General features: G+C 41.7%; 1 protein-coding gene across 1 annotated transcript in view; it reads left to right on the forward strand.

Annotated features, from left to right (window-relative positions):
- The window catches only part of MYO5B (myosin VB), a gene marked incomplete at both ends in the record, with an annotated part of 152693 nt that extends 139754 nt beyond the window's left edge, over positions 1-12939 (forward strand). Inside the window, 10 exons of the mRNA XM_080636966.1 lie at positions 1128-1326; positions 1980-2073; positions 3264-3407; positions 4488-4639; positions 4985-5074; positions 8003-8153; positions 9314-9599; positions 10689-10863; positions 11924-12004; positions 12787-12939. Coding sequence (XP_080493092.1) covers positions 1128-1326; positions 1980-2073; positions 3264-3407; positions 4488-4639; positions 4985-5074; positions 8003-8153; positions 9314-9599; positions 10689-10863; positions 11924-12004; positions 12787-12939 — 1525 coding nt within the window. The remainder of the gene's footprint in view (positions 1-1127; positions 1327-1979; positions 2074-3263; positions 3408-4487; positions 4640-4984; positions 5075-8002; positions 8154-9313; positions 9600-10688; positions 10864-11923; positions 12005-12786) is intronic.
- Between the last annotated feature and the right edge of the window lie 4379 nt (positions 12940-17318).

Below are 17318 nucleotides of genomic sequence, written 5' to 3' on the forward strand. Positions count from 1 at the left end.
GAAGAGGGAGTAGGAAAGTTTGGCAGGACTAATCATTACAGAAAAAGTCGGGTACCCACCTAAAAGTGGGAGAAAGGCTGGTTTTCGTGGCTTCCGTCAGGTGTGTGTCATGGAAGTAGAATTTGTTATGGAGTCTTTTTTCTCCCTGCTGTGAAGTGTCCCGGTGAAGTCAGTAGCAATGTTGAAAGCAGGAACTGATGAAGATGACAGAAAATCAACAGAGAACCTGTGGCTGCCCCATCCCTGGCAGTGTTCAAGGCCAGGTTGGAGAGGGCTTGGAGCAATCTGCTCTAGTGGAAGGTGTCCCTGTCCATGGCAGAGGGTTGGAACTGGATGAGATTAAAGCTCTCTTCCAACCTAAACCAGTCTGGGATTCTCTAATACTTAGAAACTACTACAGGAGTAAAGAACCAAAGTTTGAAAAGAAGTGAGCACAGAAACAAATGCCCTTCAAGCTGAGCTTTTGCAAAAAGATCACAGGTGTTGATCTGCATGGATTTCTTGCCATGCATTTGCTTTTTGCTAATGTGAAAAGTAAAGGAATTAAAATTTGTGATACTGTTACAGATAAAAGAGAACTCTTGGAATTGTTGAGGGTTTTTCTACTTCCTTTTATAAAAAAACAAAACAAACAAACAAACAAAAAAACCAATCAAAAAAAAACCCCAAAAAACCCCAACCCAGACTTTTGATCTCATTACTCTTAATTTCACAAGTATTTGATCTGCAGTATAGCAGTGACAGACAATTGTCAGACAAATGTATCAGTGATAGCCATAGCACCCCTTTAGAATCATAGAATAGTTAGGGCTGGAAAGGACCTTAAGATCATCCAGTTCCAAACCCCCTGCCATGGGCAGGGACACTAAACCATGGCACCCAAGGCTCTGTCCAGCCTGGCCTTGAACACTGCCAGGGATGGAGCATTCACAACTTCCCTGGGCAACCCATTCCAGTGCCTCGCCACCGTAACAGAAAAGAATTTCTTCCTTATACCCAACCTTGTGTCAGTTTTATGGGAAATTGACTGGGAACGTCTCCCAGGTTGGCCAGCTTTGAAGGATGTAAATGGTGGTTACAACCACAATGCTGAAAACACAGGCTGATTGATGTGGTCCTTTTCTTAGGTTGCTGGAAGCACAGCTACAGGATCAGAGAAGAGAGCATGAGGAGGAGGTGGAAGCTCTGAAGAACCAGGTGGATGCAGTGAAAGAAGAGATGGAGAAGCAGCAGCAGACTTTCCTGCAGACCCTGCAGCTCTCTCCAGAGGTTCAGGTGGAGTTTGGACTTCAGCAAGAAATCACACGTCTCACCAATGAGAATCTGGTAAGAGGCTGTATTGAAAACACAGCCTGAGGAAGAATAAAAAAAGCCATGCTGAGAGAAAGGAGATAGGAACCATGAATGGGAAGAAAGGCACTGGGGTCTCTTTCACACCTCCTAAACTCTGCAGAATCCTTCAGCATCTCCCACTGGAGCATTGGGGAGTGTTGGTACTTGGCCTTGGACTATTGTTCAATGGCTGTATGACTTTTGTAACTTCCTAGGTGCTTTATTTTTTCTTTTTTTTCATCTTCTTTAAGCTTGTCCACTTTGTGGCACTGCCTAACAAATGAGATCACTGTAATGTGTAGTTATGCACAAAGATAATACAATCCTTTCTTCTTACTTGCATTTATCGGGAGTGTGGAGGGGCAGTTGTTACTCCAAAAACTTGGCCTTGCTGGTCATAAATCTTTCCTTTCTCACCTCCTGTATCTGGAGTGAACATTGGTCTCTTCTGAGTTCAGGTGAGGGCTTCTTGCCTTTCTCAGCAACTCTAGTATGTAAGTAGTGTTGGAACTGTTTAAATGATTAAAAGTCAGGAGTAAAATGCTCTGGGTGGGGTGTTGTGAGTATTGCCTGCCCCAAACTTGCCATTAGAGTTGTTCTTGGGCTTAATGTTTTATTTTAAACCCAATGCATCTTCTGTTTTTCAGGATCTTAAAGAATTGCTAGAGAAGTTGGAAAAGAATGAGAAGAAGTTGAAGAAGGAGCTGAAGATTTATATGACGAAGGTCCAAGATTTTCAAGGTGACATGGCTATTGGTAGACATTGGGGTGGAGGAACAGCACTCTGGTTTTGCTTCTTTGGTTGACCTTGCAGAGCTGCAGGTTTTGTAAGATTTTGCTCATTCTGGCACTGAACTAGGAGCAAGCACTGAGCTCATTGCTGGCATGACAGCAGGGAACCAAATGTCCTAATGGTGCTCCTGGGTCATGCTTAGGCTGCCTTTGAGCAAGTACAGCTGCACTGCTGTAGCTTTAGCTTTTTAACATTGTTGAACATGGTAAACTTGGAAGAGGGCCCAGGAAGTGGTGGAGGACAAGTGCTTGGTGGAGATGTTGGTCTGACACTTGGCATATCAGGGTTTGGAGGATATTTAAAGAAACCTTTTTGCTTTCATTGCTGTTGATGATGTGACCCAAGTGGAGATGGAGAGAGGATACCAATGGTTAGCAGGCAAGTGTGCTGATACGGCAATTTTGAGGAGCAATTAAAACCACTTAGGATTAAAATCTATGCATATATTCTGCTTGATCAGAAAACATCTCAGATATGACATCTGTATTGTATAGAAGGACCTTCCCATTCTCTGGAGATGCCATGATTAGTCAGAGAACCCCATTCTCATGAGCTAATTTTTGAAAACTAGGCATTAAGTGAAATTAAGCTGAATAACTGGAGAACTTCCATAGCTCGCACAGCTGGTCTCTGTCACTGTAATTTGCATGCAGCAGGCTGCTGTTTCCTGCAGTACTTGTGTGCTGGTCCTTTCTCTTTTATTAAGCTTTTATGGAAGCACAGTGTTTCATGGTGTGCCACCATGGTTCTTCAGCTTTACAGTCAGCCAGGAGATCTGATGTTTCAGTGTATTTTCATTGTCTGGCTATTTTTTTTCCTCTCTGTGAAAGCCATACACTAAAAAGTTTCCCACAGAGTTATTACTTTCTAGCCTGTGGTTCCTTAGAAAATAAAAATTACTTCATCTTTCCCTCCTTAAATCCAGCTTTTGTGCTCTTTCTTCCATTCAGAGTCAGAAGTACTGCTAACTGGTAATTCAAGATCTGGTTCTTTATATTTCTATAAGTCTGTTGAAGATAATGACATTATTGGAAACAATATATAATGTTTTTGTCCTGGTGTCTGCTCTAAGGCTGTGGAGGAGCTGAACAGTTCTCAATTGCCAGGTATCACCTTTCATGCTCTTTTCTCTTCACAGCATTCCAGACTGCGGTACCAGCAGGGAGAAGGCAGCGTGAATGTCACATGCAAGTTGCTGTTCAGAGGAAGGAGAAAACTTTTCAGGGCATGTTGGAATATTATAAGGAAGACGAGCCACTCCTCATCCAAAACCTCATTACAGGTGAGGAGCTTGCTCATCTCCTTCTTCTCTTGCGTGGGAGAGTTTGTAAACCTGAGATCTCAAGGTAGACAAATAGATCATCTTAAATTAGTCCTTTCCGATGGCTGCATGTTTGTGGCGACAGCAGTTTTGTTAGGCAGATCAGTGCAGCACTAAGCAGATAGACCAGCATGGATATAATCCTCAGGAATAGGGGGAAAAAAAAAATAAAAATCAAAAAAGGGGGCTGTAACTTGCTGAACTACATACAGCGTGGTAATTGATGGGGAGGGGATAGCAAAGGATAGACCTTTTGGATTTTGTGTAGCAATGGAACAAAAGTAGTTTTGTTTATGAGATAATAACAGATAACAGATAAAACTTGACAGCTCCTTTGTGTGGGAAGGTCTGATCAGAATTGCTGTAGCATCCCCTTATTCAATGCTGTTAGGGAAGTCGTGCTAAAGTGTTAGTATTTACCATCCCTCTCTAACCCCAGAAGAAACCAGTAAGGATATAAAAAGTGTTCAAAGACCAGTGCTAGCCCATTGCTGTGGTCTTTAAAGTTCCCCTAATCAAACAGGCTTTTTCTTTAGAAGCTGCAAATTCCCTAAGCTGCCATCAGGATTCAGTATCATAAGAGAAAGGATTTATTACGTCATGAGTTCAGTGGTGCGGGTTATACTCTGCGAGAGAAAGTCCTAAAAGCTTTAGAAGGCTTTTCTAATGTTGTTTGTGTGCCTCTTGGGTAGGCTTTTACATGGTAAAGAAGATCTAATGCTACCTATGCATCCATAAGGTGAAATGGGACACTGTCACAAACTTCAGTGCAGACAATGCTACTCTCCTGAGGCATAGTATTGCAGCTCTTCTGCTTTGGCAGGCTCCAGCAGGTCCATCTGTCCTGCAGTTGTACCTCTGGTTTTGTGTCCACGTTGCAGAGAGGGATGCAAGTCACAGGGCCAAAATCTAGTCTTCCCCAGGGTTGGGGCAGATAGGTTTGCCTGGTTACAAGTGCAGCTCAGGTGCTCACTGTTTCCCTGCCAGTTGGTGAATTTTGGGAGGATTTACAAACAAAAAAACCCTCATTAAATCTTCTAGATCTCAAGCCCCAGGCGGTGTCTGCTACTGTTCCTTGCCTTCCTGCCTATATCCTCTACATGTGCATCAGACACGCGGATTACATCAATGATGACCAGAAAGTGCACTCCTTGCTCACCTCCACCATCAACGGCATTAAGAAAGTGCTGAGGGTAGATATTAATTTTCTCTTGACTTGGGGTTGAGATGGTCTAAGATGGTAATAAGCATATCAAATGGTGTGATATTCAGCTCTCATAGTGATTTTCAAACCAAATTATTCTTATGGCTTCCCTTTTTAAAAGAACAAGGAAAATTAATATTCTAGCAATATAATTGTTTGCACTTACAGATTAAAAATAGAATGTTTGCAGGGAACAAATGGCTAATACTGCCCATCTGCAGAGAGAGAGCTTCATGATTCTAAATGAGGAAACTCAAAATCATTTTGTCTTGCTATACCAGCATCCCCCACTGAAGGAGGGGAGTCTCACATTCCTTTAATTTTGCTCCTCCAGAAACACAATAATGATTTTGAGATGACATCGTTTTGGCTGGCGAATACACGTCGCCTCCTGCACTGTTTAAAGCAGTACAGCGGAGATGCGGTAAGAAACTCATCATTGATCTTGAGTTTGTTGGTATTCCTCCAGGAAGGATCTTCAGGTCTCCTGGGTCTAGTGGCTTCCCTCTGGTCAGGGATCATTTCTGGCTTGGCTTTTTTGTTAATTTGGGTATAGCATGAGGCAGTTTCTAGAATCACAGAATCCCAGACTGGTTTTGGTTGGACAGGAGCTTAAAGCTCATCCATTTCCAACCCCCTGCCACAGGCAGGGACACCTTCCACTGGAGCACCTTGCTCCAAGCCCTGTCAAACCTGGCCTTGAACACTGCCAGGGATGGGGCAGCCACAGCTTTTCTGGGCACCCACCGTCATAGTGAAACATTTCTCCCTTCTGTGTAGTCTGAAGTGGACCAAAGGTTCATGGGGCATTATATTGATACAAGAGTTTTGAGATCTGAAGGCAGAACCCCTACATCACATGCAACAGAACAGTTTAAATTTCATAGCCAACCACGCACTTTGATTTGTCGAAACAGGGGATTTCCTTCTGGTAGGGTGTTTTGAAGGCTGATTTCCTAGTTCTAGTAGGTCCTGCAGCTTTTCATTAACCATGATTTTTAGACAGGGTAAAATTGTCCCAAGTTTTGCAATTTTTTTTCCTGAATGTTTCTACTGATATTTTTTCCTGTTCTGTTCAACTAAATCAAAATAACCACACTTTGAGAGAGCAAAAATGAAAATCATAATGTAAGGTTTTGGAAATAATTCCTCTCATTTCTTGCCACCTTAGTAATATTTCATAAGTGAAATAAGTTTTACTATAGCTGATCCAAGAAAATCAGATAATAACAGTCCTCTGAGGACATCACATGCTGCCATCCTTATAGCCATATGTTCCGGGTATTAAGATTTTCAACAGAGCCAAATATGTCATTTCTCATTTAGTTTTGGTTTGGATTAGATATATTAAGCAATCAAGCTTTTAAGAATAAATGAAAAAAAAAATCATAGAATAAAATTAACTATTCAGGTCATTCACAAGATAATGACTGGTGTGTAAAACACAGTGCTGGACTTCCAAGATTTAAATTAAAAAGAAAATTAATTTAGATTATAATTACCCATCGTTTAGCTCCTGTTTGCCCTCTTCTGCCTGGATAACAACATTACATTTCAAGAAAATGCCCAGAAAACCAGCGGGGTAGGAAAAAAAAAGGAACCCAAACTTAAATTTCAGATTCTTTGCTGTGATTTACTATGTTAAGTGAACCACTACTTGCAAATTAAGTTGATAATTTGGTGGAAAAGCAAAGGGGAAAAATAATTCTGAACAGCTTTCAAAATACTGTTTTTTCATTTGAAATCCAACCTATCTGAAAGGAAACAGGTTTGAAAGGAAATCCCAAACTAAATGCAGTCTGGCAGTGCAAAGAGCATTTGTCAGAAAAATGGAGAAATTCTGATGTCAACTCAAATTGTACATGTTGTATTTTTGCATCTTGCTAGTCAGCAAACAACAGAAAAAGTTTTATAGCTATCAATCGGTGTCAAAACAAGAAAACAATATGAACAGGTAATTAAAGTGGCTGTGTTGATTACAGAATTAAGTTAGATCACATTTGCTTCTGTCAGCAAAACTAGCACTAATGTCTGAGCCCAGAACTTGGGGCTACAGCATCCATGGCAGGATCAGAGATTAGCTGCTGCTTCAGCAAAAGGCAGGGAATAAATTCAGTTACTTGGAGAGATTTCCAAACTTCAGATCTTTAAAAATATCATAGAATAGTTAGGGTTGGAAAGGACCTTAAGATCATCCAGTTCCAACTCCCCTGCCGTGGGCAGGGACACCTCACACTAAACCATGGCACCCAAGGCCTCATCCAACCTGGCCTTGAACACTGCCAGGGATGGAGCATTCACAACCTCCCTGGGCAACCCATTCCAGTGCCTCACCACCCTCTCAGTAAAGAATTTCTTCCTTAGATCCAATCTAAACTTCCCCTGTTTAAGTTTTAACCCATTACCCCTTGTCCTGTCACTACAGTCCCTGATGAAGAGTCCATCCCCAGCATCCTTGTAGGCCCCCTTCAGATAAAGGAAGGCGCTATGAGGTCTCCACGCAGCCTTCTCTTCTCCAGGCTGAACAGCCCCAACTTTCTCAGCCTATCTTCATACGGGAGGTGCTCCAGTCCCTGATCATCCTCGTGGCCTCCTCTGGACTTGTTCCAACAGTTCCATGTCCTTTTTATGTTGAGGACACCAGAACTGCACACAATGCTCCAAGTGAGGTCTCCTGAGAGCAGAGTAGAGGGGCAGGATCACCTCCTTCAACCTGCTGGTCACGCTCCTTTTGATGCAGCCCAGGATACAGTTGCTTTCTGGGCTGTGAGCACACACTGCAGCCGGCTCATGTTCATTTTCTCATTGACCAACACCCCCAAGTCCTTCTCTGCAGGGCTGCTCTGAATCTCTTCTCTGCTCAACCTGTAGCTGTGTGAAAGCATACAGCATGTGGTTATATTTCTTTAAATTATTACCTAAACTATCAATCTCAAAATATTTGGTTTCTTATAAATAATTGTGACTTACCGAGATAAATAGCTAGAAAAAGTTTCTCAGGGACTGAAATGTCATTTTCTAGTTCATATATATATTGCAGTTAATTCAGATGTTGCTCCTTGCTAAAGCTAAAATGGCAGACTTCTCACTTAATGGTACTTTTCTTCAAAAAGCAGACCTGTAGTAACAATTTATGAACAAATGGCTGAGTAAATCGAAGGTGATTTATGAGTCTAGATCTTTTCTATAATAGAGTAACAATGTCCTTTGGTAACATCTCTGGATATATTGTACTTTAAGGGTTTTTGTTTGTTTTGTTTTTTGTTTTGGTTTGGTTTTTTTTTAATAGTGTGGTTTACTGGACTATAAATAGGTGGAATAATGAAACTAGATGTTTTAATCTCCCATTCAGGGTTTCATGACACAAAATACACCTAAACAGAACGAGCACTGCCTGAAGAACTTTGACCTGACCGAATACCGCCAGGTGCTGGACCACCTCTCCATCCAGATCTACCAGCAGCTCATTAAGATAGCAGAGGGCATACTCCACCCCATGATTGGTAAATTCACATTAGCCTTTAGGAGGGTGGTTTTTTTCACTGTAATTATCTACTCTGAGGGCTTTTCAGACCTTTGTATGGTGCTAGAATGACCTCACTACGAAGGAAAAGCCTGTGGTTGGTCGGAAGGCGTATGTTACAAAAAATAACAGATTGGTTTGGAGCAGGTCCTTGTGTTAGCAGTGACCTGGAGTTAGGGAGGCAGACCTGAATGAATTTATATTTTCCCCTATGATAGAAACTAATAGAGATGAGGGTTCCCCCCTCTCACCCCCCAGTGATCAATGATACCTCCTTCTTTTCTGTTGGTGAGGTGGTGACAGAGGTGAGGTGGTGCTGGTTGAGTCTGTAGGAACACAGTTCTCCTCCATACCATGTTCACAGTTAAGCTTTTTATGGGTGGAAATGCACATTATGAGGGAGGGGAGAATTGGGAAGAGGAAATAGAGACTAATAAAGCCCTTGTTTTGCCAGGGTGAGTCAGTATGAGAAGAATTATCTCCCTATCTACATTAGTCCTCCTCATTGCTAAGCTAATTGAGCGGTTGTTCTCAGTGCTTTCTATTTTCTAGCTACTAGTGTTTTTCTTGAGCTCCCAACCTGGTCACCTCTGTATCTGGGACTCTTTCCCTTCACCCTCCAAATGTCCTTGCACAAATTCTGGCTATACCAGATGGCATCACTGCCTACCATCGCTGCATGTACTTCCTGCTCGTTGCAGAAATTTGTCCTGTTCCTCTATCAGTTAGTCAGGCTGTTATTACTTCTAATCTATCTTAATTTCTTCCAATCCTTTGAGCCAATTAATCACTTTAACTGCAGAATTTAAGGCTCTGTGGTGGATATACAGAGAGAACTGATTACAGCTCAAAAGAGAGCTGTTGCCTGTTTCTGCAGCATCTTAAGTGGCTCTGTGTAGTAACACCAACGAAGAAAAAAGTGTGACCTTACAGATATATTTTGTGCTTCAACTATTTCGTATTATCACAGTAAACTAGCAACTCATGGATCTGTCCTGCTTTCAGACCTCACAGCATCCATCATGTTGCATTACTGAGACTGCTGCATGTTTGCAACTGCTCATGGAGGGAACAGTTCTTGCCTCTAGTGACTAAGAGGTGGACAAAGGTGCTTTTAGCCCATTTTTCCCCCTTTTTCAGTGTCTGCGATGTTGGAAAATGAGAGTATCCAAGGGCTTTCTGGTATCAAACCAATGGGCTACAGAAATCGCTCCTCCAGCATGGCAGATGGTGACAGCTCCTACAGCCTAGATGAAATCATTCGTCAGCTGAACACATTCCACACCATCATGTGTGACCAGGGTCTGGACCCAGAGATCGTGCAGCAGGTCTTCAAGCAGCTGTTCTACATGATCAATGTAGTTGCCCTGAACAACCTCCTATTAAGGAAGGATGTCTGCTCATGGAGCACAGGCATGCAGCTAAGGTGGGACAGGGATTTGGGGCAGGGATGTACCTACTTAAGTAAGCCTTGTTAATTTTATAAGGTAGTGGAAAATAGGAAAATAAAATGCAATGGTGTAAGTAAGGAGAGAAACTGGATTCAGCAGGGGACTGGTGCAGTGGCAGTTAAATCTAACCCCCATTGTGTAATGCCCGTGTGATGAAGTTTACTGTGCCACTTGTGAACTAAATACATGTTATACTAATTTTCTCTGGGGTATGCTTTCCTCACCTTTCTCTCACCAAGACTGAGCAGGTGATGTAGGACAGGTTGGACACTGGGATGGAGAAGTCTCTGGTTCTCTCCTTCTGCCATGTCTGTGATTTTGAATGTTGTAGTGTCAAAGGTTCCAACCTTAAAGATGTTAACCCCCTGTTGCTGTGTGCAGTGCCTCCAGCTTCTCATGAGCTGCAGAGAAGTGGCAGCAAAGGATCTGCTGGGATGGGATCATTCCCCATTGCTGTCTTACCATAGTGGTGTAATAAGGGCTGAAATTTGAAAAGGCATCTAGTGCAAACCTGTCACAAAGGGGCCATGAATATTCATCAGCCCTGGCATAAATCTATCAACTTCTTTCTTAGTGCAAATGATTTAAACCTTATTTTTTGCTACCCCCTCCCCTACCCACAGTGGATCTTTTGCATGTTCCCCTTCAGCCTGGGAGTGGACACAGGAAAAGGCATTTTTCTGTGTAAATATTTTCAGAGATACTTGGGTACCTTGCAGGATTTTGTTATCATTTGAAAGCTTGTCAAAAGCTTAATTTTAATTGACTTTTGAATCTGAACAAATATAAAGGCTGTAGAAAAGCACATCCTTTGTGCTTTTCTTGTGCTCAGCTGTTACATAGCTCATCTATTTCTAAGGTACATAGAATATAGATTTTGCTTTGAGTTGTTGAGTATTAAGCTTTGGTCTGGTTCTGTCTTGTCATGTGTATCACAAATATGAATCACAAGAAGTCACATCTACCAGCACCGCAGCACACCTTGAGTCTTGTAGAGGATTTTTCAGATGCTAAGTCTTATCTCTGGGCTGTCAGCTTATGTCTTATCTTGGTTGCTTACCCAGGTTTAACATAAGCCAGCTGGAGGAATGGCTCCGTGCAAAGAATCTGCAGGAGAGTGGAGCAGCACAAACTTTGGAGCCCTTGATTCAGGCAGCACAGCTTCTGCAGCTGAAAAAGAAAACTTCAGAAGATGCTGAGGCCATCTGCTCCTTGTGCACATCACTCACGACCCAGCAGGTAAGGAGCAGGGCAGAGATTCACACCACAGGATAACCAAAGGAATGGGAAAGGGTGGTGTCCTGGTGCCAGCTCTTCAGTGCCTGGACTCAGCGTGCCATTCCAATGGTGGGGACACCTTGTCCTTTTCAATACTGGTAAGTACTGACCCATGTCAGTGATGGTCACCGCAATGGCTCCTCTCCTACAGTGGCACTGATGACACTAGAGCTCCAGAAACCTGCAAAGTTGAAACCTAGCCCCGAAGAGTTCATGATATAAGTCAGACTCTTGGGATTTTAAACCCACACATTGCCATTTCACAGGGTCTAACCTGGCTAGGTCTGCAGGATGCCCACCAAAGATTCATATTTGGGGCAAGAAGTTGATAACTACCCATGTAGGCTGGCAGGATCTGACCTTAAACTATAAGACTCCATTCCAGAAGGATATGAACTCATGTTTTTCGCTGCTGGATTGCCTGGTCTTCATTTGATAATGGTGTAGGAGGAAAGAATTCAGAGGTGTGAGCTGATTTCCAGTTCTTGGAGATCCTTTCTCCTGTATTTCTCTCTCCCTGTCTTGAATATGTGTTCTTGAGAAGACAACGGGTGGTAGTGGAGTAGCAGAAGTGAGGAAGCATCAGAAGTCTTGCAGAGGTGACATCAGAAGTACTGGGAAGTGGTCACCTGTGTCACTGTGCGTCAACCGAATGGAGTCCCTGTGTAAATCTGTTGTTCAAGTGTATTCCCAGTTGACAGTCTTTCCCATAAGAAGTGGCTTTTACAGGCCTGTAAATGCTCACCATAGCTTAGAGTGGGCAAAGGAACACCAGGATATTTGTGCTACTTCTGATTCACAGTAGTGTCATGGGAGACTTATTATAGAATCAGAGAATGGTTTGGGTTGGAAGAGACCTTAAAGATCATCTAGTTCCTCCCTGACACCTTCCACTAGACAGGGTTGCTCAAAGCCCTGTCTAACCTGTCCTTGGTTATGGCCATAAGAAGACAAGCTTTTAGTGGTGCTTTGTATTATGGAAAAGTTATGACTGTCTGTAATCCTATTTTGTTTTCAACAGATTGTAAAGATACTTAATCTCTACACTCCAGTGAATGAGTTTGAAGAACGCGTGACAGTAGCTTTCATTCGAGACATACAGGTAAATTTCAAGGGCTGTAAAATGGAGAAGATAGTACTAACCTGCATTAAGTCATTACCAACTCAGATGTTTTGTAATAGGCATGCTGCTGCATGTTGTCCCAAATTTAGTGCAAGTAAGCATGTGCACATGCTTACTTGCAACATACAGCTGCAGGGATAAGTGGGCTGTTAATCACAATAAGCAATAATCACCCATTTTCCCAGCTCAGCTAATTCAAAGCTCTTCAGTAGCAACACAACACAGAAATAAGGTTGCAGGAGTCAGCGAAGCATCAGTGAAATGCAGTTACTTCAGAAATAGAAGATAGAAAATGGTAACTAAAGGAGAAATAAATAAATGAAAACCGAATACCTTTTAATGCTCACAAGGAGGAGGCAGGAAAAGGAAATGGAAATATGTTCAGCTACTCCTAGAATATGTCTCTGTCACCAAGTAGCTGAATCAAAAGTGGTCTGTTGGTAACATGCAGTGCTGCTGCTGCTATACAAGGGAGTCATGTTGTTTCCAATCCCTGTATCTTGCTTTGTGTTCATGTACAAAATGTATTATTTGGGTTCTTCTGAAGCAGTGTTTCCTACAGTCTCTGTAGAAGTTACTGTAGATATTTGCTGAAAAGATGGCTGTGGCATTAGAGAACAAAAGAATTCTCACATTTTTTTTTCTGTGGTATCTCTAGAATTGTGTACATTCTCAAACTTTAGTGATGTTAAACATGACAAATGCAAAGAAAAGGCAACAACTGACACTAAATTAATTTTTTTCTCCCACACCTCCTATAGATGCACTTGCAAGAGCGAAATGATCCTCCGCAGCTGCTGTTAGACTTCAAGCACATGTTCCCGGTTTTGTTCCCATTCAACCCATCCTCCATAACCATGGACTCTATTGATCTCCCCTCTTCTCTCAACTTGGAATTTCTCAATAAAGTCTGAAGACAGTATAATTAAGCCCACCTCTCATACTCAGAGATCTCCAGCAAAGAAAGAAAAATCCTGAAAGGAATTTAAGGAGCTCTTTAAATACAGACCAAATAGACTTGTAGACAAACCAATACACAGTGATAACTGGATACTAAACTATACAGTAAAAAAAGGACTGATCTGTATGTGATGTTGGGTTTTTTTTTGGTAATTTGCAGCTCAGAAATAAGGATATTTGAAATGTAGATTTATGTCTTACTGTTTGATTTTACACTCAAAGCCCATAATCATCTCCAAAAGACACTAACAAAAGACGAATGGGGAGTGGTTTCCCCCTTGGTTTTCATAGGTGTCTAGGAAGAAATGAGAGTTAAATCAAAACCAAAACCTGAGACATGCTTGACTCCTTTAAAGACAGGTAATTTGTCTGATAGCCAGGTGATTTTGTAGGTATTAATCACACAACAAGCAATTCTGCCTCCTGTTCTTGCTAGTAAACCTATCACAATACTGAGTTGAGAAAGTCAATTGCAGAAAGTGCAAGTACGTATTTATCATGCTGGTTAAGGTTACAGGCTTGGACACTACTTGTTTCCAGTGGCATAGAATTTGGCAGAAATTCTATGTTTGAGAAATGCTGTTGCTCCTCCTAAATGCATCCAGTGCATCTGCTTCATGGGCAATGGCAGTTTGGACTTTCTTCTGTTACCAGATTTACATTAGTGACTTGCAAGGGTTTTGTTCTCATTAAATTATCTTGAGACAAGGGACTGTCTTAGGCTTCCTGGTTTTAGTATAGAGGAGCTTCACCCTGATCTCTGTTATTGCCTTTTCCCTGTGTTTTTGAAAGTCAGAAACTTTCATCCAGTGGCTATTGAGGTTCTTAAACTTCTTACATGGCCTGTGTCAGAATCTCATGCATAGATAAGATGTGCTAACACAGCCCAATTTAATCATCAGGTCTCCACTTTGGTTCAGTGGGTTAGCCCTAGCTGTAGCAGGACTGTGAAAAAAATCTAGTCAGTTCAACAGACATCTGAAATTTTACCAGCTGTGCAAATACAGTGGTTATATAAATGAAGAATACTTAAAGTTCTAAACTAAAAGAGAGTGGATAAGCAATGAAATGTTTTTGTGTAGCACAAAAAAATTGTCAGTGTGTTAGTAATGTACGATGTTTCTTTAACAGCGAGCATGAATTCTTTGTCTACAACAAAATTCAATTAACAACTACAATCAGTTCAAATTGTTAGGTCTTTTTTTTAACCTAACTTATAAATTAAAATGGACCAACCCCCCTGATCTCACTATGTAGACACTGCAAGGCGCCAGCTCCTCACAGCAGAAGTCATTGATTTTTCTCAGTACGTACCATGATGTGGTGAATTCTCAGTTTCTGCGGAGTCACTTTCTCACTGAGATGGGGAAAAGCCATGGCTGAGCGACGCGCTGCAATGATCCTAATAGTGATGGGTGTGCAAAGTGCTCAGTGGCGATCTTTCTACTGGAGCTCAGCATGCCAAAATGCAGTGAAAGCCGCCCTCATCCCATCACCTTGAGCAGTTTCCATAGTGCTCTTGTCTAAGTCGATCTGAACTTTGTGGTTGTGGTTCCTGGAAAAAAAACCCACAAACTTTGTATCATCTGACTGCTTTTAGTTGGTGCAAATCAGATCCAAATAGCAAATTTATCACCAGGTACCCTATCTGCTCAGAAGATTAAAGTAGGTGAAGTCTCGCAAAGATACACTAAATCCTGCTGCGCTGCAGTCACATTTTTAGATAAGCATTGTGTTTTGATTTAAACATCATGTATATAATCAATGTATATACAAACTGTAATAGGTCCTGTATGTACTATATGTGTATATTGCTATCCAAAAAGCACATTTTTAAAGAAAAAGATGAGTGCTGTGAAGAATTCTATTGGTCTGTGCCGGTGAATAAATAACCTTGCTTCAAACAGCCCATGGTTTAGCATGGCTGTTACCAGTGAAGGACCAATTTAAGGCCGAGAAATTATCTTTGCCCCTGTCACCCAACTAATTATAGAAGAAAATGGATTTCTCGTGTGGCACCAACACTACCTCCAAATGACAGTCTTCGAGCATTGCATCTACTGCTTACATTCAGTAGTGCCTTCATCTCCCCTTCGTATATATAAGGGTAATGCCACTGTTTTGTGGTCTGTGCCCAGTGAACCCACGCTCTTCTGTCACCCACTCATCTACCATACTTTTATTTCTTACACCTACCTCTCTCCACGTTTGCAAATGAATGTTTTTGCAATGCTCTCAATTTTTTAATTGTATCTTACTCCTTTCTCCCCTCACCCCATAGTAGTAATCACTTAAAAATTAAAGAAAAAAAAAAAAATAAATCATTCGGAGCAGCATTCCGTCTTTCTGTAAGACTGTTTAAACAAAGCTATTTTTCAGAATTCATCTTAGGCCAACAGTTTCCTCTTGGGCTCTTCAGGTCTCTACCTCTCTCTGATGTAAAGTGTTCAGAGTACAATTAACAACAGATTGACTAAAGCAATGGTTGGTGTTCAGACGAAATGACAGGTTGCTGCAGAACCCACTTCTGCAACAATTTTGTTGCTGATTGCAATTGTGAAGTGTGGTTAATGGCCTTCTAGGGGATAATGGTCTTTCACTGGCATTTTCAGGATCATAATTTATATGTAGAGACTTTCTTAAAAACTCTAGGTATGTGTAGATGGGAACTGGGATTTAAGGTCTTGATTGGTGATAATGTAGTTTATCCATTAAAATCCATCTGGAAGAGGACTGTCTATGAAATATCTTTAATATATGTTATCTTTTCTGACAGCTATTTTTTTTCAAATGTGAATTTTGTTAAATTGCTATGCTCAAGCATGCCTTTCTTTCCTCAGATTGGCACTTCTTTATTTAAAGAGCAAATCTAACACAAAGCATGGCTTTGAGAAAGCTGGCTGTTATCTGGATCTGGTTTTATGTTTAAATATTGACTATTAAGTTGAGCATTTTCCCGCTGTGTGCCTTTAGCTGTTACTAAGGTAACTGACTTCTCAACCACTGTTTCTCCGAAACAAGCATTAAAATGTGGGGATATTTTTATTTTTCTGTCATAAAAAGTTGTCTGTGGATTTATAAGTAAGCCAATAAAGTCTCACTCTGTAGAGGTCTGTAAAGATGCTTTTTTCCTATTAAGTTCCTAGTGAGAAAACAGTACTGATCAGTACTGGGATTTTTTGCATGTATAATGTATCTCAGAAAGGTGCTATTAGGAGTAAAAACCCCAAAACAAAACAAAATCATACCCCAAAATTAAACCCTCAACCCCCCCCAAACAAACAAACAAAAAACCCCCACAAAAACCCCCAACCAACCAGACAAAACAAAAACAAAACAAAAATAACAACAACAACAAAAGCAAACAAACAGAAAAAACCCGAAACAACCAAAAAAACCCCCAAACCCCCAAATCACAACAAGCACCACCACTACGAATCCAACATTTCAAATGCCAGGTTCAGGCTATGCTGTCTGGCATCCAGGGCAACATATGTGTTACATTTTCACCAGGAACTTGCTTCCAAATACTGAATTTATGCATCACAAACGTTTTTTGCTGATGAGGTTTATTCTGCAGTCTCTAAAATGACTTTTTTTGTGTCAGTGAAAGAGTAATGGGGGGCATGTTTCAGAGTTTTAAGTACAGTGGTTACTTTTCCTGATACTTCAACTGAAACATTGTGATCACACCACCACTGAAAGACTTTTCCAGAGGTGAGCCTCCCATTGTGTGATTTGCGAAAGATAAAATGGAAAAAAATGTATTTGAAGCAACTATTCATTTTCCTCCATTTTCAACAGTAAGTGAACAAAACTGTGCAAACTTACTCCTTCTGACCATATTCAACTGAAGAATTAGCATTTTGCCATTGCATGGAAATATAATGGAATCACGGCATGGTTCGTATTGAAAGGACCTTAAAGCTCACCCAGTTCCAACCCCTGCCACGGGCAGGGACACCTTCCACTAGAGCAGCTTGCTCCAAGCCCCTGTGTCCAACCTGGCCTTGAGCACTGCCAGGGATGGGGCAGCCACAGCTTCTCTGGGCACCCTGTGCCAGCGCCTCAGCACCCTCACAGGGAAGAGCTTCTGCCTTAGATCCAACCTAAATCTCCCTTGTTTCAGTTTAAACCCATTACCCCTTGTCCCATCACTACAGTCCCTGATGAAGAGTCCTTCTGAAGACCGTGAGGCAAGTCCCACCCTTCTCAGAACGAGTAAAGGTGGGAAACAGGAGCAGCTGGGCCACCAAAACCTCCACTAAACCAACATTAAACCTCAGAGGAGTGCCCGGGGGGTGGGCGGGAGTCATCTCACCCCATCAGGGAC

The sequence above is a fragment of the Psittacula echo genome, assembly GCF_963264785.1.
Source record: "Psittacula echo genome assembly, chromosome: Z".
NCBI classification, from domain to species: Eukaryota; Metazoa; Chordata; class Aves; order Psittaciformes; family Psittacidae; genus Psittacula; species Psittacula echo.